Source organism: Canis lupus, chromosome 18 (genome assembly GCF_048164855.1).
Source record: "Canis lupus baileyi chromosome 18, mCanLup2.hap1, whole genome shotgun sequence".
NCBI classification, from domain to species: Eukaryota; Metazoa; Chordata; class Mammalia; order Carnivora; family Canidae; genus Canis; species Canis lupus.
Genome location: NC_132855.1, coordinates 51,878,099 through 51,902,835, shown reverse-complemented (window position 1 = coordinate 51,902,835; position 24,737 = coordinate 51,878,099). Strand labels below are relative to the sequence as shown.

At 36.7% G+C, this 24,737-nt stretch overlaps 1 protein-coding gene across 8 annotated transcripts in view; it reads left to right on the top strand.

Moving 5' to 3' along the window:
- Positions 1-24,737, top strand: part of GRM8 (glutamate metabotropic receptor 8) — a 731,564-nt gene that overhangs the window by 127,321 nt on the left and 579,506 nt on the right. For all 8 annotated transcript variants that reach the window (XM_072784432.1, XM_072784437.1, XM_072784436.1 and 5 more), the window contains exon 3: positions 23,422-23,638. In XM_072784432.1, coding sequence (XP_072640533.1) covers positions 23,422-23,638 — 217 coding nt within the window. The remainder of the gene's footprint in view (positions 1-23,421; positions 23,639-24,737) is intronic.

The window sequence follows — 24,737 nt, the reverse complement described above, 5'->3', positions numbered from 1 at the left end:
TTTTTTTTTTGAACATTTTTTTTAAAGATTTTATTTATTTATTCATGAGAGACACACAGAGAGAGAGGCAGAGACACAGGTAGAGGGAGAAGCAGGCTCCATGCAGGGAGCCCGATGCAGGAGTCCATCCTGGGTCTCCAGGATCACGCCCCGGGCTGAAAGTGGCACTAAACCGCTGAGCCACCCAGGCTGCCCTGATGAGTTTTCCATTTGTTTGTTTGTTTTTTTTTTTAATTTTTATTTTTATTTATGATAGTCACACACAGAGAGAGAGAGAGAGCGAGGCAGAGACACAGGCAGAGGGAGAAGCAGGCTCCATGCACCGGGAGCCCGACATGGGATTCGATCCCGGGTTTCCGGGATCGCGCCCTGGGCCAAAGGCAGGCGCCAAACCGCTGCGCCACCCAGGGATCCCGAGTTTTCCATTTGTATATCTTCTTTTCTGAATTTCTGTTCAAATCTTTTTCATTTCAAAATTAAGGCTGTTTGTGTTCTTATTGAATTGTAAGAGTTTTTAATTTTTTTTGTCAGATATCTATTGCAAATATTTTTCCCCAGTCTGTAACTTAATTTCATTAGTGATGCCTTGTGAAGAGCAGAAATTTTGAATTTGAAGAAGTCTGTTTTAGTCCATTTGGGCTGCTATAATAAAAATACCATGAACTGAGTGGTTTATAAACAACAAACATTTATTTCATATGGATATAGAAGCTGGGAGGTCCAAGATCATGGTGATAGCAGATTCAGTATTTGGTGAGGACTGCTTCCTCGATGGTAATACATGGCAGAAGGGATTAGCTAGCTCTGTGGGATCTTTCTTATAATCCCAGTGATGAGGGCTCTGCCCTCTGACCTAATCACCTCCCAATGGCTCCAGCTCCTAAATACTGTCATGTTGGGGTTGAGATTTCAACATATGAAATTTAGGAGGACACAAACATTCAAACTATAATAAAGTCTAACATAAATTTTAATGGACTGTGCATTTTGTGTCTTATCTAAATATCTTAACCCAGATTTGTGAAGATTTTTTGTTGTTTTATTCTAGTAGTTTCATAGTTTTATCACTTAGGTTAGGTGTATTATCAACTTTGAGTTAATTTTTATGGATGATGTAAGAGTGAGGTTTATTTTTTTCCTATAGGGATATTCAGTTGTTCTAGCACCATTTCTTGAGAAGATTATTGTTTTAGGAACACCTGGGTGGCTCAATGGTTGAGCCTTTGGCTCAGGTTGTGATCCCAGGGTCCTGAGATTGAGTCTTGCATTAGGTTCCCTGTAGGGAGACGCGTTCTCCCTCTGCCTTTGTCTCTGCCTTTTTCTGTGTCTGTCATGAATAAATTTAAAAAAATCTTAAAAAAAAAGATTATCCTTTCTCCTTTTGGTTTTGGCACTTTTTAAAAAACTCAACCTACTATATCTGGAATGTGTATTTTATTCCATTCATCTGTATGTTTATCCTTATGCCAGTATTTTACTTTGTTGATCATTGCTGCTCTATAGTAAATCTTGAAATTCTCTGAGTATGCTCTTATTTTTCAAAATTATTTTAACTATTATAGATTCTTTTCATTTCCATATAAATTTTAGAATCAGTTTGTCAACTTCTGTAAAAAAAAAAAAAAAAACTCCTAGGATTTTGATTGAGATTTCATTGAATCTCTACATCAGTTTAGGATTAATATCACAACAATATTGAATTTTCTGGTCAATGAACCCATCATGTCTCTTCATTTACTGATACCTTCTTTAAATTTCCTCAGCAATGTTTGTAGTTTTCAGTGTTCATCTTTTGTATATATTTTGTTAAACTTATCCCTAAGTATTTGTTTTTCAATGCTATTATAAATGATATTTTAAAAAATTTCATTTTTCAAAGTTTTTTTTTTCAAAGTTTGTTGTTGGTGGTATATAGAAATGCAATTTATTTTTCTATAATGACTTTATATCCTGTGATATTCCTGGATTTACCTATTTATTTTATAAGCTTTGTTACAGGTTCTTTAGGATTTCAGTGTAGATGATTATGTTGTCTGCAAGTAAACATATATGTTACTTCTTCCTTTCCAATCTGTGTGCCATCTATCTATCTATCTATCTATCTACCTACCTACCTATGTATCTAAACTTTGCTTGTGCTATTTTTGTATTGGTTAGACTTTAACATAATATGGAATAGAAGTGGTGAGATAGACATCTTTGCCTTGTACACACTCTTAGGGGAAAAGCATTGAGCCTCCTAGCACTAGGTATTTTTACAATAGACATCTCTTATAATGTTGAGAAGGTTTCTGTCTAGTCATAATTTGCTGAAAGTTTATTATATATTTATTTAATCACATATTTATTTTTCTTTATATCCTGAATAGGTGTTGAATTTTTTAAAGTGCTTTTTCTACATCAGTTGAGATCATTGTATGGTTTAGGTTTATGGTTTTCTATTTATCTTGTTAATTATTCTTTTTATATATTCCTGGATTTGATTTGCTAATATTTTGTTAAGGAATTTCACATCAACATTTATATAGACTATGAGATAGTAGTTGTAGTTTTCTTGATGTCTTTTGTTTTGGTATCAAGATAATGCTATCCTCATAAAATAAGTGTCATCTCTCTCTATTTTTTTTTTTAAAGATTTTATTTATTTGACACAGAGAGAGAGAGATACGGAGCACAAGCAAGGGGAGTGGCAGGCAGAAGCAGAGGGAGAGGGAGAAGCAGATTCTTTCTGGAGCAGGGAGCCTGAAGCAGGACTCAATCCCAGGACTCTGGGATCATGATCTGGGCCCAAGGCAGTCACTTAACTGACTGAGGCCCCAGGCACCCTTTCTCTAGTTTTTGAAAGAGTTTGTGTAGAATTGTTTTATTTCTTCCTTAAAAGTTTAAAAGAATTTACCGATGAAACCGTCTGGGTCTGAAGTTTTCTTTATGGCAAAGCTTTTAATTACACATCCAATTTTTAAAAAAGATTTTAATAATTTATTCATGAGAGACACAGAGAGAGAGAGAGAGGCAGAGACACAGGCAGAGAGAGAAGCAGGCTTCATGCAGGGAGCCCAATGTGGGACTTGATCCCAGGACTCCAGGATCACGCCCTGGGCTGAAGGCAGGTGCTCAATTGCTAAGCCACCCAGGCATCCCTCCAACTTTTTAAAAATATATATGGTGCTATTCAAGTTTTCGATAAAAATTTAAAAAAATTAATTTGTGTCTTCAACTTAAAAATTTGTTTATTTTATCTAAATTGTTGAATTTATTTGCATGAGGTTGTTCATAATATTTCTTTATTATGCTTACTATGTCTGTAGAGTCTATAGTGATGTTCTCTTAGTTATTCCTGATACTGGTAATTGATGTTTTTTTTTTTTTCCTTAATTAGTATAGATAGAGTTTATCAATTTTGGGGAGATTTAAAAAGAAATAAGTTTTGATTTTGTTACCTTCATTGTTTGCTTTCTATTTTTATACCCAAATATATGATTTATATTTGTTATTTCTTTCCTTCTTCTTACTTTGGTTTTAATTTTCTTTTCTGTGGCAACTTAAAGCCAAAACTTAGTTAATTGACTTAGGATCTTTATTTTTTTTCCTAATTTTTAAATCATTTAAAACTATACCTTTCTCTTAAGGACTGCTGTACCTGCATCTCCTAAATTATTATCTGTTGTGTTATCATTTTTATTAAATTCAAAACATTTTCTAGTTTTTGTTTAGATTTATTCTTTGACCTATGAGCTCATTATAACTATGTGTTTAAATATCCAATTATTTGAGGGATTTACCAGATATCTGACTGTTACTGATTTCTAATTTAATATCATCATGGTTACACAATAGACTTGACATAATGTCAGCCTTTTAAAAGTTTTTGAAACATGTTTTGTGGCCCAGTATAGTCTATCTTAGTATTTACTGCACACTTCAAAATAATATGTATTGTGCTGCTTATTGGACAGAGTCTTTTGTAAATGTGTATTGAGTCAACTTGGTTGATAGTATTATTCAAATCTTTTGTATTCTAACCTATTTTCTGTCTTCTTATTCTATCAATTCCTGAAAGATAAAATCAATGATCAATTCCTGAGTGATTAAAATCTCCAGTTATAATTTTAGATTTATGTACTTCTCCTTTGATGTCTGTCAGGTTTTGCTTCATACAATTTATAATCTATACTTAGTTTCATATAAATGTAGGATTGTTACTTTTTATTGTGTTTCTATCATTATGAAATGTCCTTTGTCAGAAAGTATTGCTTGTTCTGATCTTCTTTGTCTAGTCATTGCTATTTTAGCTTTCTTACGATTAGTGTTTCTATGGTATATAGTTTTAATTTTTCCTTTTTCTTTTTAACCTCTCTGTATTTTTGTATTAAAGTGAGTTTCTGTTGTTTTCTCTAGCTTTATTTTTTTTTTGTTTTTTGTTTTTTCCTCTAGCTTCATTGAGGTATCATTGACAAATAAAACTGTAAGGTATTTAGGGTGTACAGTGTACTTAGTACTTAGCATAAGAGTCAAGGGGAAGTGGATGCAGATTTCTGGAGCTCTTTATCTACATAACTCCTCTTTCCCAGTTCTTTGACCTACAAAGTTCTGCCACTTTAGCTTCTTTGAACTCTATTTTCTCAATTCAGGGGATCATTCTGTCCTGCCTGACATGTCCCTTCCTACTTCACAGTCCAGAAGATGACTCCTGACAGAAAGCCAGGGCAATCATAGGGCTCAACTCATTTGTTTCCTTTCTCAGAGGTTGTGGCCCTGAATTGCCTATTATCTAAAAGTAGTTATTTCATATAATTTATCCAGTTTTCTAGTTGTATACAGTGGTGGTGGGGTACAGCTGGTCCTAGTTATTCCATCATGGCCAGAAGCATGAGTCTGTATATTCAGTTTTGAACATATTGAGTTTAAGGTAAGTTTGAAATTTCTAAGTGTAAATCCATTATCCAATTGGTGTTAGATTTGCGTTTTAGAGAAAAAATCTGGGCTGGTGAAATAAATTTGGGAATAGCAGTAACATGGATGGTAATCAAAGTCATTAGCATGATTGGATGTTATCACTTGTAAGAAAGGAAGTATGTGAAGAAAATTGGGCTTTGGGTCAGGCTTCAAGGAACCTCACTTTTAAATTCCATGCAGAGAAAGATGAATTAGAGTAGGTGACAAAGAAGTAACATCTAGAGAGGTAGGAAGAAACTGGGAGAGAATGTGTAGAAGCCAGGGAAGGAATTGTCAAAATTTTAATGATGCTGGTTCAAGAGAAATGAGGACTGAAAATTGGCCACTGGATTTTGGAACACAAAAGGTTTTAGTGACCTTATCTAAAGCAATTTCAGTAGAGCACTGGGACAGAAGCCAGATTTAATATTGCAAGGAGAGCAGGAGGTAAGACAATGAAGAGGGTAGGTTTAGATCATCTTTAAAAGTTTAGTTGTAAAGGGAGACAAAAATTAGCTTGAGAACTATAGCTGAATGAGAGTTTCAGAAATGGTTACATTTTTTTTTCTTTTTAAAAAATGTTTTCTTTTTAAATAGGAGAGGCCCGAATAAATACAAATATAGACGGGAAGGACCTGGTTGAGAAGTTAAGTTAATGGTTTAGAGAGGGGATATTCTGTAATGTTAAGAGCAGAAAGCCTGTTGTATGTGCAATTCAGAGCACGAGTTGAAACTTGATATTAGATAGAAAAAGTTATTTGTCATCTTGTAACAGAAGGAAGGGAGAGAGAATGGATGCCTAGCAAGTTAGGTTTGTCAGTTTGGGGGTGGGAAGTTAAGAGCTTACCTTTAGGTGAAGGCTTTTATTTCTTATGAGAAAGAAAAACATGTATTCTAAAAAATTTTTAAAGAATACTTAACCTATATTGACACAGAGCTTTTGAAGAAAATTTGGTAATGTTTGATCAGAAACTATGGGCAGAATAATGCAGTTACATTTGTATAAGTACAGATGTGTTGATTACAACATCCATCTGATAGTCATGATGGGACTCAGTAACCCAAGAGAATCGTTAGATAGAATGAGACTACCCTGAACTAAGTCTGCACTAGCCTCTTAGCAAGGATGGAATATTGGAGAGAAAACAGTGGCTTCTTTGTCTGTTCCTTTCCTTGCTAAAGGTTCCCACTTTTCACTTTCCTCTTTCAGGTTTCTTTTCCTTTTCTGATGTTCAGTCCTCAAGCCTCACTTCTATCTCTACCAATCTTCTCCTCAATCTCTAGCCTTATTACTTTAATTATAGTTTTTCATCCAGTATTTAACCTTTTTTAAATTTTTTAAATTTATTTATGATAGTCACACACACACGCACACACACACACACACAAAGAGGCAGAGACATAGGCAGAGGGAGAAGCAGGCTCCATGCCCCGGAGTCCGACGTGGGATTCGATCCCGGGTCTCCAGGATCGCGCCCTGGGCCAAAGGCAGGCGCCAAACCACTGCACCACCCAGGGATCCCCTTTAACCTTTTTTTTAAAGATAGATTTATTTATTTATTTATTTATTTATTTATTTATTTATTTATTTATTTATTTATTTATTTAAGAGAGAGTGAGAGAGCATGAACACCCAAGTGGGGGGTGGGAGGAGCAGAGGGAGACAGAAAGGGAGAGAGAATCTCCAGCAGATTTCCCACTGAGCATGGAGCCAGAAGTAGTGCTGGATCTCACAACCCTGAGATTATGACCTGAGCCAAAATCAAGAATCCAGTGCTTAACTGTCTGAGCAACCCAGGTGCCCTAGTATTTAACCTCACTTTTCTTGAATCCTCTCCTGAAAATAGTCTCTTCATTACTTGTTTAAAAATATTTCCCCCCCATATTTCAACCTTTCCAATTCTTCCACTTCTTTTGTTTGTCCTGATTAAAAAAAAAAAAAAAAAAGCCACCCTGAATCTGAATCTGACTTGTCCCAGTCTATTTAAGAAAGAAATAAGTCTACATTTTCAGTATTCCTAGTCCTAATTTAAGGTAGTTTATATTCTTAAATGACATTATGAACAGTTTTAAACCTTCTCAAATTTTATTCCTTAAAATTAAAAAATTAAAGGACATCTAAAATGTATAAATCTCATCAAGTTTGGGTTGAAATAGTATTATTTTTCAAGACAGAAATGCCTGAAAGGTTTTGTTTTCTTTCCTTTTTTGCTTCTTTTAAAAAAAGAGCGCCCAACGATATTTACATTCAGTTTCTGGCAAACCATTATGAAAACATTTACATATTTAGATTATTTAGAAAATTAGAGAGAATTGGAAAGACAATAAATGTCTTCATATATCTAAGTTATGGTCTATGAAAAAGAAGTTAGCTCTTCATAAAAAAAAAAAAGTGTATTTTCAGTTAAGCACCAAAAATGTGGGAAGCTTTTGAAAAGCAGTATTACAGGTAGGCTGCCGATATAAAAAGTCAGGAATCCTGAGTTGTTTTACTGTCACTACTAGGCAGTTAATCAATAACATATGTGGATCATCTACTGTGTACAAAGTACTTTCTTAGAATCTGCTAAAGAATAAAGTGTCCAGAGAAGGTAGTATTTAAGGAATACATTTGTTCTTTAACACTCAAGTGCAAGGAAATTTTTTCTTCTGTACCAAATAACTCTAGCACTGAGCCACAGTGATTAGTATGTTAAGAAATTCAATCATTGTCATATTTCAGGCCTATATTTCAGTTTCAAGTGCTACAGAGATGTTCACTATCAAGATGCTCACAGTAGCCCCCATGGGCTATTAAAAGGCAGTGACTCCATTCCTTCCATGGCAAACACAGGTAAAAGACTCCTTTGATGAGGTTCTTGGGTTGTTAGACATTGGAAGGGAGCAAAATGAAGATCTTCATCATTTCCAGTCTCTCATGAAGCAGTACTCTCTCCCTCCATGTCCAATTCCTCTTCTTCAAATCTTGAATGATTCACCTTCTCTATATAATTCAGATATATAGCCTCTGTGAGCTAAGGCTTCTGAAAACAAAACCTGTTTATTCTCTAGGGAGCACAGGCTTGACTGCTCTTGTGGAGGGCACAAAAGGAGAAAAAAGAGTAGGAAAAAGGAAAAAAAATTCTTTCATGGTTTTCCTAAAGAATCAGATAAAAATGAGTATGACACTAAATTATCTTGCTGCATATGAATGCTACAGGAAGTTTATTGATGACAAGGTACATTGCATCTTAAATTTGACTTTCAATCATGCAGCCTTTGTCAACTTTTGTTTTTCAAAAACTCATCTGTTATTTTCAAATAAGTAAAGATATGTTTTAAAAACCTCTTACTGGCACTCAGCACTCAACATGATGTATTCATGGATCTATAAATTTACCATGACACCAAAAATAAACTTCGAGCCAGCATTTGATATAAGAATTGTAACATAATACTCTTAAAATATGATTATAATTTGTGAGTAGTGGGAAATTTTTTGAAAAGAAATTTCTGGCTTGTTAGGAAATGTTCACCTTAGGGGAAGTGAACATCATGTTCAAGGCACCAACTTCTTCATAAAGTGAGCTTAGAGAGAGCTTTTATATCTCCTCATGATGATAACATCAAGATCTACCAAAATAATCCTTGCAATGAAAGCATTTAAAAATCCTTTTGAGTATGAAATGGAAAATTTTCAAAAGAAAATATGGGGCTCCTGAGTACACATTCAATGTTTTAGATTAGAGCAGTACTTCTTTAACTTTATTATGCACAGGAACCACCTGGAGATCTTGATAAAATGCAGATTCTCATTCAGTAGGTCTGAGGTGGGACCTGAGGTTCTGCATTGCTAAACAGTTCCCAGGTGATGCTGGTGCTGTGGGGTTTGCTGACAACACTGAGCATCAAGATTACAGAGAAAACTTCAATGACTACAGATATTGTAGTCAATGCTGGTAAATCAATCTTTTGTTTTGTTTTTTTACATTTTTTAAATTTAAATTCAATTTGCCAACATACAGTATAATACCCAGTGTTCATCCCATCAAGTGCCCTCCTCATTGCCAGTCCCCCAGTTACCCCATTTCCCTACCCACCTCCCCTTCCACAACCTTTTGTTTGTTTCCCAGAGTTAGGAGTCTCTCATGGTTTGTCTCCCTCTCTAATTTTTCCCACTCAGTTCCCTTCCTTTCTCTTATTTTTCCCCCTCCTTTCTCTTATAATCCCTTTCACTGTATGGCTTCACTCATATGTGGAATGTAAGAAATCAACCTTTTGTAATGTGAATATATCTTTCATACCAAAGCACATGGGTATTTTTTTTTTCTCTCAAGGAAATTAGGACTTAAATTTATTTTTTTAAAAAATCTTCATTTATGGTGGCTAACCTGATGACTGAAAGACACAGGAAAGATGAGGGCCAGACAAGGTAGACCAAAGTCATACATTGTATGCTGTAGGAGGAAAATGCTCCATACCATGTAGGTAGTTAGAAATTGTCACACACAATAAAGTATGTAGCACTTACATAAATTTGGAGCCACACTGATTAGCTTGATGTGGTTTGAGACTTTTGGTATACCAGTTGCCAATTTGTGCTGGTAAAAATGTTATAAGTTCTGGAGATGCTTCGACATACCAGTTGGACACTCAAGAGATTTCAAGGACATGGATGTGGAGCTCAGAAAAAAGATTCGTACTGGTTGGATAGATTTGAAGTGGATGTGAAGTGAAAAGAAAAGTGAGTGTGGGTCATATCTTGAAGAAGACTAACATTTAAAGAAAGAAACAAAGGAAAAATAGCCAACATAGGAGATAGAGATTTACAAGGAAAATTGGAAGAGTGATTTTTCATGGAAGCCAAGTAAGATTATTGGCATATAGTAGGTGATTAACGAATGCTTGTTGAAGTGAAAACCCAAACCAAACAAACAGAAAACCAGACTGAACTGGACTCATGAACATCTTGTACAAAGACCACTGAATTGTTTGCTTTTCCTAAGCATATTCTTTCATATGTTTGTTTCTGTCAAATACTGTCCCCACTGCCTGGAATACCTTTCAGTATCCTTTTACCTTTCCTGATTTCTGCCTCTGCTAACCACCCCCTGTTGTTTTTGTACATGCTTTTTATGGCCTTTGGGACTCAACTATCCCCTTTGCCCCTGACTGTCCTGTGGACCTGGGTGATTGTTAGCCAAACTACTCAAATTCTACATATGCCCACATCACCTCTGACCAATTTGCTGGTACCCAATTTGGCTCGGAAGGCTCCCTCCAAATAGGGGACTTTGATAGAAACCAAAGGTGGGAGATCGTATTTACTAATAAGAGATGTTAATATTTACTTTTCAATATGATGATCCATGTGGTGATGGTAGTGTCCAAGCTCTAGCTGAATCATGACCTGAGACCCTGAGAGAGTTGTTTATGTGACTAGAAGATTGAGAACAGGAAACTGTGGTTGCACTTTTAGGAACTTGAGCATTAATGGAAGGCAAAGCTACTGAAGAATGAACGTTTTAAAATAGACGTAAGGTTAGTAGAGGGTAGAGGTGTTTAAGAGATGAGTCAAGATTCACACTGCCTATGTTTGAATTCCATTCTACCATTTACAAATTATTTAGCCTCAGGGAAGTTACTCAACTTCTCTGGGTCTCAGTTTTTTGATCCATAAAATTGGGATAGAGCACTTAGCAAGTTCTCGGCCAGTATAACATGTTAAATAAATGTTAGCAAAATCAACCAAACACACATACATAAGTATAGGTGTGCATGCATACACACACGTGCACACATAGAGTTTCATTAGGTGTGCAGGTGGGATATGACATATAAAGGAAGTTTATCAAGAGCAGTAAGCTAGTCTCAAAAAATATTTTTTTAAAATTAAAAAAAAATTTAAAAATTTATTTATGATAGTCACACACACACACACACACACAGAGGCAGAGACACAGGCAGAGGGAGAAGCAGGCTCCATGCACCGGGAGCCCGACGTGGGATTCGATCCCGGGGCTCCAGGATCGCGCCCTGGGCCAAAGGCAGGTGCTAAACCGCTGTGCCACCCAGGGTTCCCATAGTCTCAAAAAAATATTGTGGATGGGGCAGAGATGGAAATAAAAGGGCTAATTAGTTCATTTTGGAGAAACTTAATGTGCTGCCCTTTGGAGCCTAAGGTTTTAGTGATGTTGCTTGGCAGAGGAACCATGTGCTTGGCACATTCTTCAATATGTAGTAGAATAATAGAATATGACTCACTTACATTTGTCCATCTACTTTTGCTATTATCCAATGATGGCCATTTATGAAATCAACTATTTGGTTTTTGGAATGTGGTGGGGTTTTTTCCTATGTCAATGGAGATGTAATTAAGACCTTAACTTCTTCTAACATCCCGAATTCACCAGCTTATACAACATAAAGGAAATGAAAATTTCCAGTGGTATTTGGTGTTTAGAATCAGTACCTGAATGCCAGCTGGAGGATAAATAATAAGTTTAAAACCAGGATATCAGTGAATGTGGGTAATCCCTGAAAATCCAAGAAATTGTCAATCGGGAAACTTACTTGCAGAGACAAATGTCTTTATCAACATTCTACCTCATTTTTAGGTTTCAGATCGTATATTATTGAGTGATAAAATGCCAGTCTAAATGGAATACTTGCCAGCTTAAAGTTTGATTTCAATTCATTGGTTATAATTACCAACTTTTTATTTTTTTAATGTTTTACTGCTGACATGCTTGGGGGAAAAATTGAACCACAGTGGTGATTGCACAGCAAGGAAATCAGCAGAAGAGGAAAATTAAATGCTAGGTGATAGTTTGAAGTCAGCAGTGATGGGAATGAGTGGGTGGGAGAGTTAAATTTTTAAGTGATTTAGCAAATGATGTTAAGAGCATGCCACAGCATCATTTTGGTTTTTCTAATGTTAACACATCATAATCGATCAATTTTTCATACTCATGTAAAAAAAATCTCTTCACAGAAAATTTTTACTGCCGTAAGGGACTCATTGAGAAGTTTTCCCCACCTTTTGTTTAAAAGAATATTTAGAGATAGATTTCATTTCAAAATCCCAAGCTGCATGAAAACTTTTCCAAGAAGGTATCTTTTTACTCGAGAATCCAGTGGAATTATGGCAATAGTAGTTAGAAATAATGAAATCAGGGAATGACATTCTCCTTGTCTCTCTGGGATGCTGGGTCACTGAGCAGAGTTTTCAGAGGTGGACAGATCCATTTACTTCTCTTTCCTCCTCCTGAGAGGTGCTGAAAATGCATATTATCTTGTAAGGGGGGAAAAGGCCCAAATTATTCTCCTTATTATTATAAGGGGGAGGGTTATTTCTAGCCTCCTTCTCGTGTCTTTTGTAATACTATCCCAAAGGCTTCACTGCCTGAGTGAAAATGAAGTGTTTCTTTTACTTTTCAATCACTTTTTTACTTTCCTAAAGGAAACAAGTATCAGAGCTTATAAGTAATATAAAATATGCTTCCCCCCCACCCCCGTGCTCTTGCCTTAAAGTTGTTTTTTTTCCCCTATGGGCTTAATTTCTGCTGGATTTATCCATTCTTTCATTTCCTATCTATCCATTCATTTGTTCATTCATTCCTGACCCTTATAAACCTCAGGATCTATGAGAACATAATGTGGTTTCTTACTGAAAATTACATATTTTCTTAAATAGTTCTGATATGAGAACCCAAATTATACATATACTTGTTGAAAATAGTATGTGCGAAAAGCATGGGCAGTGATGGTCTTTGTTATAATATTATGCAGCCTAAAATTTAGAGACAGGTACTCTAAAATTAAGTACCTGTCAGTCAACTGCCCGTCCTCCTCACTTGTACAAATTGGGTGGTTTACACATTTGAAGAAAGGCTGAAGTGAGAAATTCTGTGGCTGGTGTTCAGTGTTCCTTGTCTTTTTTCCCTTACTTTTCATGTGTCAGCTTAATGTCATTTCCTCAGGGAAGCCTTCCCAGTCCCCCTCAGAGAAGATGAGTTACCCCATTACTCTTTGCAGCCTATACTTCTCTTTCATGGTCCTTATTACAATTCTGTTAAATATTTATTTGGGTGATTGTTTCTTTAATGCCTTTTTCATCTGACCGTATGCTTTGTAGGGGTGGAATGGCCATGTATTGTTTGCTGCCCTATATCCAGAGCTTGTCATGGTGTCTGGAATGTAGTGGGAGCTAATTTGTTGAATGGACTAATCAAAAAGTAACCATTAAAAAGACATTATATTTAATTTAATCACAAATCAGAAAAATTTTGTGTATTGAATTAACCATTTTAATTTGCAGTTTTGCATATGTACTAGTTATCATTTTCTAGAAATTACAGTGTAGTGAAATGTATGGAAATTAGAAAAAAATAGCGTTCATTTATTTTTGAATAAGGAAAAATTGAAGGTCAGGAGAAACCATACATTAGAAGAACCGCAGAACTAGTTGGAATATTAAAGTCTCTTCCTTAAAAAGTGGAAGTTTTAAATCCAACTTGCTATTAGAACTTTTGGATGAATATATGCAGGGTGGTTAGGCTTAACAATTCCCACACTACTAGTGAGTTGATAGATTATAACAACTCTTTCCCTTAGGACCTACTGTGCTTTCTCATTGTAAAATGTAATTAGCAGACATAAAAAAAAGTTTATTAATCTTATAGGGTATAATTATGGTTGTTTATATGTAAATTTCTTCATGTTCACGGATTGCTTGTCTTTCATTTTAAATAAACAGGTTAGAATGTCATTACCAATTTGATTAACATCATTGCTGTTCTTTTTCAAACAGGGCATTACTTATTTTTCAAAAGAAATTTTAACTGAATTGGTTAATTTTAGGGTTGGAATTTCCAGTAGTCAAACTAAACTGTCCTAATATAAGTGTTCTGCCAAAGGTATTTGAAATCATCAAGTTATGAAAAAATAATATAGGAAGATGGAAATCTGCACAGTTGTATGTAAATTTATTTAAAATGTCTAATGATCAGTGATAAATGATACCTGAGATGGATATTGTCTGCTTGCCCCTCATTTCCACCTTCTTTCTCTTGCCTTCTGTTCACTGTTTTGGGAGACAATTTTGTCTAGACAATATCAACAGGTTCCCTTACTCCTTGATTTTCAGGGAGTTTGGTCAAGGAAAGAACCAGTAGGAGGTCAAGGTATGATTCTTTTGGATCCCTTTCTGTGGAGTTACCAGGGGCTGGCTGTGTCTCCCCAGGGAAGACATTGCTTCTCTCAAGATGGCTTTCATTCATGATTCCTTCTGCGTTCTATAACTGCTCTCTTCTCTAGCCCATAGGGCTCAGAGGTGACAACTGCCCCTTTTGGATTTTTACTGGATTTTGGCTTTACACCGCCATTGCCTAAATACTGCTCCTGCCTCCAAAATAGTCCCTTTATGAACCCTCATGGAGTTACCCTAATTTGAGTGTGCCACTTCCCTGACTCCTACGAAACCTTTGAAAAAATGGTGAGAAAATGTACCATATAGCAATTCAGTAGAATATCCAAATGGATTATGTGAAACCAAGAAATGACTTTGTAAGTATAATATATATGTATACTTTCATATATATATATATATATATATATATATATATATATATATACACACACACACACACACAACAATGTACTCTTTATGTTTTGAAGAAAGTGTACTTACTATGACTAGATCTTCATATTTGCCTCTGAAATTTCAGATTCACATCAGTAGCAAGCCATCTTTGAATTATTTATCTAGGAGTGAGAATGAATTGACCTTGTCTCTCCTCTCTCTGGTTGGCTTTGTTATTTGTGCTGTGCATTTGTGAGGAGAAAGGTCCTGGTGAGGGGTACAGTCTACATCCTGGCCCATAATGAAATTAAACTTGTGACCTTAAAAGTACCAACATCATGCTATACTCAGCTATGTTAATTAACCACAGGCCTTTTCAGTGTGGGTGTGTAGATAGAGTTTGCTTACTCTGAATGAGCTGATGTGGGAGAGAAGGATAAAAATAGAGTACAGTAAATTTTCTCTCCTTGTCTCTCTCTTTCTCTCTCTCTCTTTATGGCCTCCACAATTTCCTGTATCAATAGACTTCCTTTCCTTATCTTTTACTAAGCTCCACTGTGTGTCAACACACAAAAGTTTGTGTCCCTTTGAATCAACTGTGGGAACTGAACTGAGAAGAGAGCCAGGAACTGAATTTTACACTTGGCGCTGACTTATACAAACAGGAATGTTACTATCTGTCCACTGCGCAGTGAGGATTGCTTTGAGTAGGTCTTGGTTTGGGAGAAGAGTAGTATTTCCTTATGTTTTTGGAAGCAAACTGAGGATAGTCATCACTCTTCATTATTATTCTACTCTTTGGCTCTACTTTTCCTTCCTCCTTTCCGTCTCACTCCTTATTCATTTTTGTGAAGTTGAGAGGAGCATGACAGCATAAGACAGTGTGAGGAGGGGAAGGTCAATGCTAGACATTGACTTCTGGCTCCAACACTCTTATTTTTATCTAATTTCTGATTATATACTCCTGTTTTGCCACAAGTGCTAGTGGTTTTCATACCAGAAAAGTAGTCACATTTGAAATGCACAGTTAAATGGCTATAATCATTATAGTTTCCTGGACCTGGTTCTGTAACAACAATAAATCCATCCCAAGACCAGGTGGCAGGAAGTTATCATAGTGATGGCTGCTGTTGCTAAGGCCAGCATTACTGAAGAAGTGCATGGGCAAACACTACCCCCTGAGGAAAGAGCATAGCTTCAAGCTGATCTTTAACAGAGCAAACCAATGATGCTATTGAACAGCATGAGGAACCCACCTCACTAACCTCCTCCACTATTAAGTTTGACAATCAATGGACAAGGTTGTTTGTAGAGATAAACAAGAACAAAAATCTTTTGGGCAGGAATTGATGGTGAAGATGTGTGTGACCCAGGTCTTAAATTGTCTTCTGTCTGCAAACCTATCCTCAGATGTATATGAGTGTCTTACAGGAAGACTTAAATTTGCCAGGTTTCTGAGAGGCTTCTTCTGAACTGTGTTTTAGGTGGCTCGTTGCTACCTAAAGGGGGTGTCTTGGCTCTTCAGACATCTTTGTCAAACCAGAAACTGAGAGAAATGAATGGAAGGTTCATAGTGTTTTGAACAGACAAAGCAAATTTTATGCTTATCCATAGTATTTTGATATACAAACAGTGGGAAACCCAAAAAAGGCAGCTGAAGTAGAATTGTAAGCTTCTGGACCATGAATGAATATTTATTGTGTTTAAGTCCATCAGCCCCTTTGCATCTCAGTAATACCCCATTTTACCCTCTCATGTGCAGTCAGACTCAGTCATGGAAGCAGGGAGAAACATAGTCCATTTAAGGGAGATAGAAGCAGTTTCAGCCCTGACTAGAATATCCATTTTACAGATGAAGATAAGCAAGAAGGGGCAAATATTTTAAAATATTTATTAGTGGCAGTTGTATGTTTCCCTACAATGAGCCTGCACAGCTACAACTAAAATGGCACTTGGTTGATTTGAACTGGAATTTTATCACCTATCAGCTTGGTAAAAAGAGATATCTCCTGCTGATCAGAAGCTTTAGCAAATGAGTAGATCTTTGAGTAATAAAGAAAATGGGAAATGAGTGAATTTTTACTTAAATAGTTTTATAGAAAAATCTTTCAAAATCACAATGCATGGAGAAAAATAATAAAAGGGGTCCTTGATTGATGGATTGGATGTATTAATTTTTCTTTCAGTGAATATGTATTGAACCTCTACTATGTGCTAGAAGCTCATGTTATGGTTGTAAACAACACAAAGATGACCCCTGTAGAATACATTTTAGTAGGGGAAACGGTATATGCTAATTAATACAGGCTGTGGTCAAGTGTAATGAAGGAAATATATAGGATGATGAGGAACTAATGAGGGTGAGGAGACCACCATAGGAAGGAATCAAGGAAAGTCTGTTTCAGTAGAAGACATTTGAACTAAGACTGAAGGATGAGAAAAGTCTGGAAGACTTGTGCAAAACTATGGAGCAATAGGCATGAAACTTAAAAGGGAAAAAGAGCTTTGCTGGGTCTGGGAACAGAAAGAAAGCCACTGTGGCTGGATCAGGTGAGTGAAGGGAAAGATGTCAGATGCCAAATCACAAGGATCCTGCAGGAGGAAGTTTGGGATTTATTATAAGAGCAATGGGAGAAAATTGATGGGCTTTGAATGAGATTATTTTATTTTATCTGATTTTTTTTGAAAGATCAATTTGGTTACTGGTGTACAATAAATTTGAGAGAGGCAAGAATGGCAGCAGGAAGAACAATCAAGTAGTTCTAGGAATACAAATAATGCAACGACTTGGACTAGGTTGTGACTTTTTTGCCCTACCATCACTGGGACATGACCTCATATAGCTAATTGAACTTTAAACATCATGTCCAAATTCTGGCCAACAGGAAAGAGAGAGGTGCATGAGAAAGACATGTGCTTTTCCTTTAAAACAACATTTCAAAAGATAACTTCACCACTGCTAATAATCATAGCAAAGAAGGCTGGAGAAATGTAGTCTTCTTCTGAGTGACCAAGTCCTAGGTAAAAATCTGGGATTCTATCTAGAAGAAGTAGAGAATAGTCATGAGAGTACTATAATATCTGCTAACTTTTATTTAAAATATATACTTACTATATATATTTGTTTATTTTTATTAAAATATCCAAGAGGTTATAACTGAATTTTTTCTTCTAAAATAGAACTTTTGCTTCCTTGCGTTCTAAATCAGACTTGGGCCTCTCTTAGAGTTTGTAAGTCCAAGATTCACAGAATGACTAGCTAAATGTAGATCAAATAATTAGTTTTATTAGCAACTGGGCAAACATCAAATAATTTCCTCAGACATACAACTGTATGTTAAGAACTCGGTTGGAAAGCATTTAGTGTGGACTTGACAAAATGGTGCCTCCTACTCCCACACAACATCTCAACCTTAGGATTCATTTCTGCCTGCACAGAAGATTTGAAGTCAGCTTATTTAACCAGTGACATGGGCTTTAGGCCTCCCCTCAACACCTGGTTGTCAGTGGAATGTGGAGAGGAAGGGCGGGCTTCTTCCCCAAGAAGGAAGGACTAGTCTGGTCTCCTTGCCATACGGAGAAAAGAAGCCTGGTATGTGTGTGGGCAGGTCAGAGAATGAAGGCAGAGCTCATTAGCTACTCTTGCCCCACTAGTGTAGATTCTGACCTTTCATTCTGTCCTTTCTCCCTTTGGGGAGAGTAAGGTAAGAGGTAGCGATCTAAGTAGAAAGTACACATTATATAACACCCCCCGCCCCCCCACCCCCTGAGAGGTAAGGTTGGGAGTAGGAATCTCTTCTTCTGTGTACTCAAGTGAAAATGTAGTGGAAGAAGAGTTTTTTCCTAACCAAACCAATTGTCAGAAAATTGGAAGCTAAAGCAATTTTTCAGAAAAATATGGTGATGAGTATCTTGACTTATGCAATTAATTGCCTCAAATATGCTTTATTTGAGTGGAAATATGGCCTTAATTTAACTACACATCATTTTTCTTATGGAAACTCAGCACAAGGAAAATAAGAAGTGATAAAAAGCAAAAATGACAGGTATTTTCAAGTGATGCAATTTGATGTTATAAGGCACTGAAAGAGAAAAGAAAGGAAGCAGTCATGTAAGGACAGTGGTAGAAAAGGCTACATGGGAAATGGATGGCAAAGGGCTAAGCAGTTAGGGCAGGGCTAAGGGTGGGGAAACACGACAGTTGATGTCTCTTCTGCAGAGACCTGGAAGAGTGGGTATATTAGTAAGGCTTCTGGTACACTCAAGGGGTAATGGGAGAGAGGTTAACACAAAGTTATTATTTATAAGGTGTGGGCATTGTTAAAGGACCCAACACTGGATGGGAAGTACTCAGGAATTGGCAACACTGGGAAGATCTGAAGAGGTAAGGGTAGAGAGTGGTCACTAGAACCTTACAAGAAATTCAGCAGTGAATGAGGCCTTAAATAGAGAAACACCGAGTTGATTGGGGAAGGAGTCAGGAAAATCAATACTCTCACTTCTGTCTCCTACCTTCCCATCTTTGTTGTGTCTCCCAATGGCCAAACTCAGATGGAAGCCTGAGGTGAGGGAACTCAAGTGAGATAGTCATTGGGCAGCTTCCTAGGACATACAGCAGGAAGGAGAGTGAGTAAGAAGGGCAAATGGAGAATAGTCTGTCTAATATTTTGGTGGAATGCAGGGCAGAAAGCTGTGGGGGAAGAATCTGCATAAAAATTCCTGCCACAGTTTAATTAATTAATTGTCCTCAAATATTCATTGAGTATTTGCTTTGTCAGATGTGAGGGATAGCAAATAAATCAACAGAGAGTTTGTCTGTAGAAGGCTTATATGCCAGCACACAGTCATGGTTCTCATGTCAGATAGTGGGGGTTATGGAAGTGAGTAGAAGGAAAAGACAGCTCTGCCTGAGAGAATTAGCAAAGGCTTCCCAGGGAGGAGGTAACTTTTGAGTTGGATATAGAATTTGAGCAGAAGATCATCAGGTGGACAGAACAGGCTACATAGGGAACAGCATAGGCAGGTGTACATACACAGACAGGACATGACAGGGAAGATAGGAGGTTAGGAAGGAGGATGGGGCAGAGTCTGATATCAGGGTTTGGTGACCCAGACTGAAGAGTTTGGTTATCTTTTAAATGGGCAAGCAAGAGTTAACAGAGACTTATGAAGGATGTTACTTGTTACAAAGTAACAAGCTGATGCAGAATGCTTTCCCTAACAGCATCTTTTTTTGGTACATTCTCCTTTTCTTTCTCATTTCCCTCTTCACTTCTGCCCCTCATTACTTTTTTTTTTCACTTTTCTTTTTTAATTCTTGTTTTTTTCTAGTAAATAAAACTCTAGGCTGAAGGGATTAGTTAGGATGGATTTAGTAGAGGGAAAAAAAAAGAAACATTACAGGTTTTAAGAAAAAATTCCCACTTCAATTGCCAGTAGGGGGTTAATTTGAGAATAGTGGAAATATTGGGAATGCTGGCACAGAAATTAAAATGTTCAGTGAGCCAATGCTTAGTGGTCAGCCACAATAAAATTAAAATGAGATGTGACTTTATGACAACTTGAGAAACTGTCTTAAAATATAATCAGTACCTGATGTCTATTATTATAGACTGCAACATAGCAAAAATGGAGAAAATGAAAAATGAAAATGAAAACAGACATGGACTCTCACATTACTTTTCCACATGTTGATCTGCAAAGGGAAAACTCCTCAAGGCTTTGGGGAGGAAATCCTTTACCTAATTATTCAAACAACCATTCTCTATCTGTATTTTTATTTTATATACCCTTTACACCTGTTTAATTAATCCTAAACATGATGCTGACTGCTAATTAAACAGCCCTGAAAGTGACTGACTGAAGGTAGTAATTTGAGATAATTAGTTTTGGTTTCAAACACTCAATTTTCACACTTTGTGCTCATTTTTAGAGAGGGGTGGCTCATTATTATAGGCAAGGTGGGGATTGTATAAGGCATTTTACTGCTGGACTCTGAGTAGCTGAGGAAGTAGGAGGATTATTATATATCCAAACAGGACAAGGGAATGGTATAGTGCTATAGAATTTGCTATGGAATGTTTCCCTATCTCTTCCTACAAATACACAAACCACTCATACATGCACAGAATTCCTTCCAAAATGAAAGTCAAGCTACTGAATCTCTTTCATTAGAATATAGAAATGCATATGCTCTTGATCTTTGGGAAAGTTTTATTTAGCAAAAGGTAGATCTCACTGAGTCATTCATTATCCCTTTCCCAGGTTATTTAGAAGTAAGCAACAAAAGATAAAAGAGGCCCAGATTTGGTGTGTGGTTGGAGATTTGAAGGGGTATCCTTGCTGAGGAGTCCGTTACTACAAAGGCACAAAGTTTAATTAAGTGAACAGTCTGACAAGATAGGGCCAGTGTATCTATCAAAGGAAGCAAAGCAAAGGGAAAGGAAGGAGGCAGGTCAGGCTGGTTTTATGGTCCGACAATGTTGATAAGCAAGTTAATATGGTCCCATCAGGAGAACAGGACCAGGAAGAACTGAGGGTTAAATAGGCTAAATCATTGTTATAGGCAATATATATATAGGTACAGGTTACAGAGAAACTGAATGGATCCTGCAGCACCCTGGAGAGCTCCAAGCACATTGTTCTAACTGCTCCCTGAGTAACTGAGGCTTTTGTGTCTTGGAAAGTTTAGTTTCACTTTATTGGCTGTCGGTATGGAGTAGGACTCTTTAGACCCATGAAAGATCATTCAGATGATGAGAGCTATTCAAGAATGTCGAGAGGAGAGTCCACTCCTTGTGGACTGGTCAGGGTCATGGTGGGTGACAGATTCCAGGCTATGCAGTTAGCCCTATGTGGGAAGATGGAATTGCAGCCTCTTTGACATCTTAGTACTAACATTAACTGCAGGATCAGATGGAGAGCAAAGTTAATTGTTTTATATACCAGTCAAATCTGTATCTTTAATGAAGCAACCTAAATTAGGACATCTTGGAGTCATTTTGACCTCCGAACTTTCACACTACGGCATGGCAGCAGAGGAGTGGTGAGATGCACAGTTGCATAGCTCATACTCCCAAATTGTCTTTCTTTCACCCTCATACATTCCTTGAGTGATCACATGCACCCCCATGGCTTTAACTACCTGCTTCCTTATGCCCCCACCATTCTTTATCTCTAGTCCCGATAACTCTTAAACTCCATATCCCCAATATTATTGGCTACTTTTTAGTTGCTTTCAATAATTCCATAGGAAGCTCAAAAAAAGCAAATAAAAAATTAAACTCATAAATTTTGTCTTCCAAATCTCTTTCTGTGTGTCTTGGTAAATAGTAAACATCATCTACCCAGTTACCAAAGCCATAGAACTAGGAGTCATTCCACATTTCCCCTTATTATCTACACATTACCTTGTTTTTTAGGTACTTATAGGTTCTACACTCTTCCCCACTCCCACCCTCCTGCATCATTGTCTTAGTTCAGTTTGCATACTTTCTTAGATTTCTGTAGTAATTTTCTAACTGGTTGTCCTGCATCTAGCATGGCTTTCCTTTAGTTTATCTCTAAGCATAGTTTGGGTTCATCTGCCTTAGATTCTTCTGGAGAGCATATTAAGATGTAGATTTCTAAGCCTCTAGACATACCAAGTTAGAATTTTTGGGAATGGGGCTAGCTAGGTGTACATTGGAATTTGAAGGCTACTACTCTCTCCACTGCTGCTAATGTGATCTAACACAAAAATCTGATTATGCCGCTTAGTTACAGTCATTCTGTGCTTCCTCATTCCTTTGTGATAAAATCCACATTTCTTGTCATACATGACTAGCTCTTTATGTGTCTTTATTTGTAGTTTTATTTCCTGATGTTTTTCCCTTTCTATCCTGTATTCCCACCATGTGAAACACTGCAATTCCTAGAATCTACCATACTCTTTCTTGACTTTATACCTTTGGACATGCAGTGCTTTGTGGCTGAAATGTCCTTCCCCACCGTGTTTGCCAGATTTTTTACATTATTTGTGCCCATCTAGCCTGAATGTCTTTCCACTCTACGTCTTTAACATCCATGTGTTCTTCTATCCTAGCACTTTTCACTGGTAGAGTAAAAGTCCTCACTTGAATATATGAGTAAATGTTACATTTTAAGAGTTTTTTTAGGGAGAGATTTATGGCATATAGTTAATTTGTTACTTTGAATTTATTTAGGATAAATGACATAGGATTTCTAGTTTTCAGAATCTGGCAATTCACCTTATATATGTAAGAAAATAGTCTCTTTTTCTAAAGAAGTTATGGTATAGATTTTGTAATTTTGGGGGTGGACATCTGGGAACATCTTTTTATTAGAAGATACATAGTTGGCTATTCCCAAATATTTTTGTGGTACTCAGTGATTATATCAATAAACAGTGAATAGACTCGTAAAACTATATATTTAAAGTAATTTACTAAAAGTATAATCTTAAGACTGAAATGGTATCAAGTGCCAAAAAAAAATCTCATATTAAATTCTGTTTGTGATCGTGTAGCCTTTATGTCCTAAAGCCAAATACAATTTCAGAGGTGACCTTTTCTGATGTATGTATGTATTATACCTTCATTTTGGCTTCATTTTTTGTGCCAGAACTTATCATTTCTGGTATAAAACAGAAGCAACAAAAAGCACAAATGTTTTGCTTTGGCTTCAGAACCTGAAGCAATACTAAGTTCTTTCTTGCTGTTTAGAAATATGTTTTGAAAGAAAGGGAGCCTAGAGACTTATATAAAATACTAAATAAAAATAAAATTGGTGGTCACAAAACCATATTTTGGCTTCAGGTTGATATGTCTAGGTTATTGGTATAGCTTTGGCTAATCTCTTATGTGACAATTCATCATTCAACAAGATTTCTCATGGGTTGAAATAATCTGTCATTTATTTTACAGATACCTCAAATCAGCTATGCATCCACAGCCCCAGAGCTAAGTGATAACACCAGGTATGACTTCTTCTCTCGGGTAGTCCCACCAGATTCCTACCAAGCGCAAGCCATGGTGGACATTGTCACGGCACTGGGGTGGAATTATGTGTCAACACTGGCTTCTGAGGGCAACTATGGAGAAAGTGGTGTGGAGGCCTTCACTCAGATATCAAGGGAAATTGGTAAGCATATATTTATATGCATTTGGAGGTGACAAGTTGTAGAAGTCTGAGTGTCTCCAAGTGCTCTCTGATCTGTATGGAATAATTAGAGCTCCTACAGATGCATCCAGGCTGTCCACTCTAGGGGGAAGTTGGATTTATTATAAGTGATTTTATTGTTCATGGTCTATCAAGGTGACACTTTGGTGCTAATTTAGGAAATAGAGCTCCTGACTCAGGTGAACATTTTTTAAAGTTGTCTGTTTTGACGAGGGAGTTTGCTGGCACATTAGAGCCACTGTAAATTTGAATAAATGACATACTATTTGATTGTTCTAGATGGAAGTTTACATTAGCAAGTCATTAAATTAAAAAAAAAAGGCAGTGGAATTTAACATCCAACACTAGGGGGATTAAGACTGGTAATCATTTTAAAACAATACTGAAGTAGCCCCCAAGGCTATACTTCAGCAATATTCTTATTGTCATATTTGACTTTTTGCATTTATAATTCTTACCTTATACTCTGTAGCTTACAATGGAATGAAGAGCAGTATGTAAAATTTTGGTTAGAACAAGGTGCTGATCAGCTCTGTCCTGGGCTTTTTTTTCAAGGTGCTTATCCAAATATATGTAGGCATTTCACCACATCTATGTTTAGCCATGAGGTTGTAAATCCATTTCATTATGTGAAAAAAAAAAAAAAAAAACAGAACAAAACAGAAGACAACTTAAAGTGCAAATCTTATTGGTGACTGGTCAGCAATATAATTTGGTAGGTGACATTTGCTTCAACGTGGATGGAACTGGAGGGTATTATGCTGAGTGAAATAAGTCAATCGGAGAAGGACAAACATTATATGTTCTCATTCATTTGGGTAATATAAATAATAGTGAAAGGGAATATAAGGGAAGGGAGAAGAATGTGTGGGAAATATCAGAAAGGGAGAAAGGGAAACAGAACATAAAGACTCCTAACTCTGGGAAACGAACTAGGGGTGGTGGAAGGGGAGGAGGGCGGGGGGGTGGGGGTGAATGGGTGATGGGCACTGAGGGGGGCACTTGACGGGATGAACACTGGGTGTTATTTTTTGTATGTTGGCAAATTGAAGACCAATAA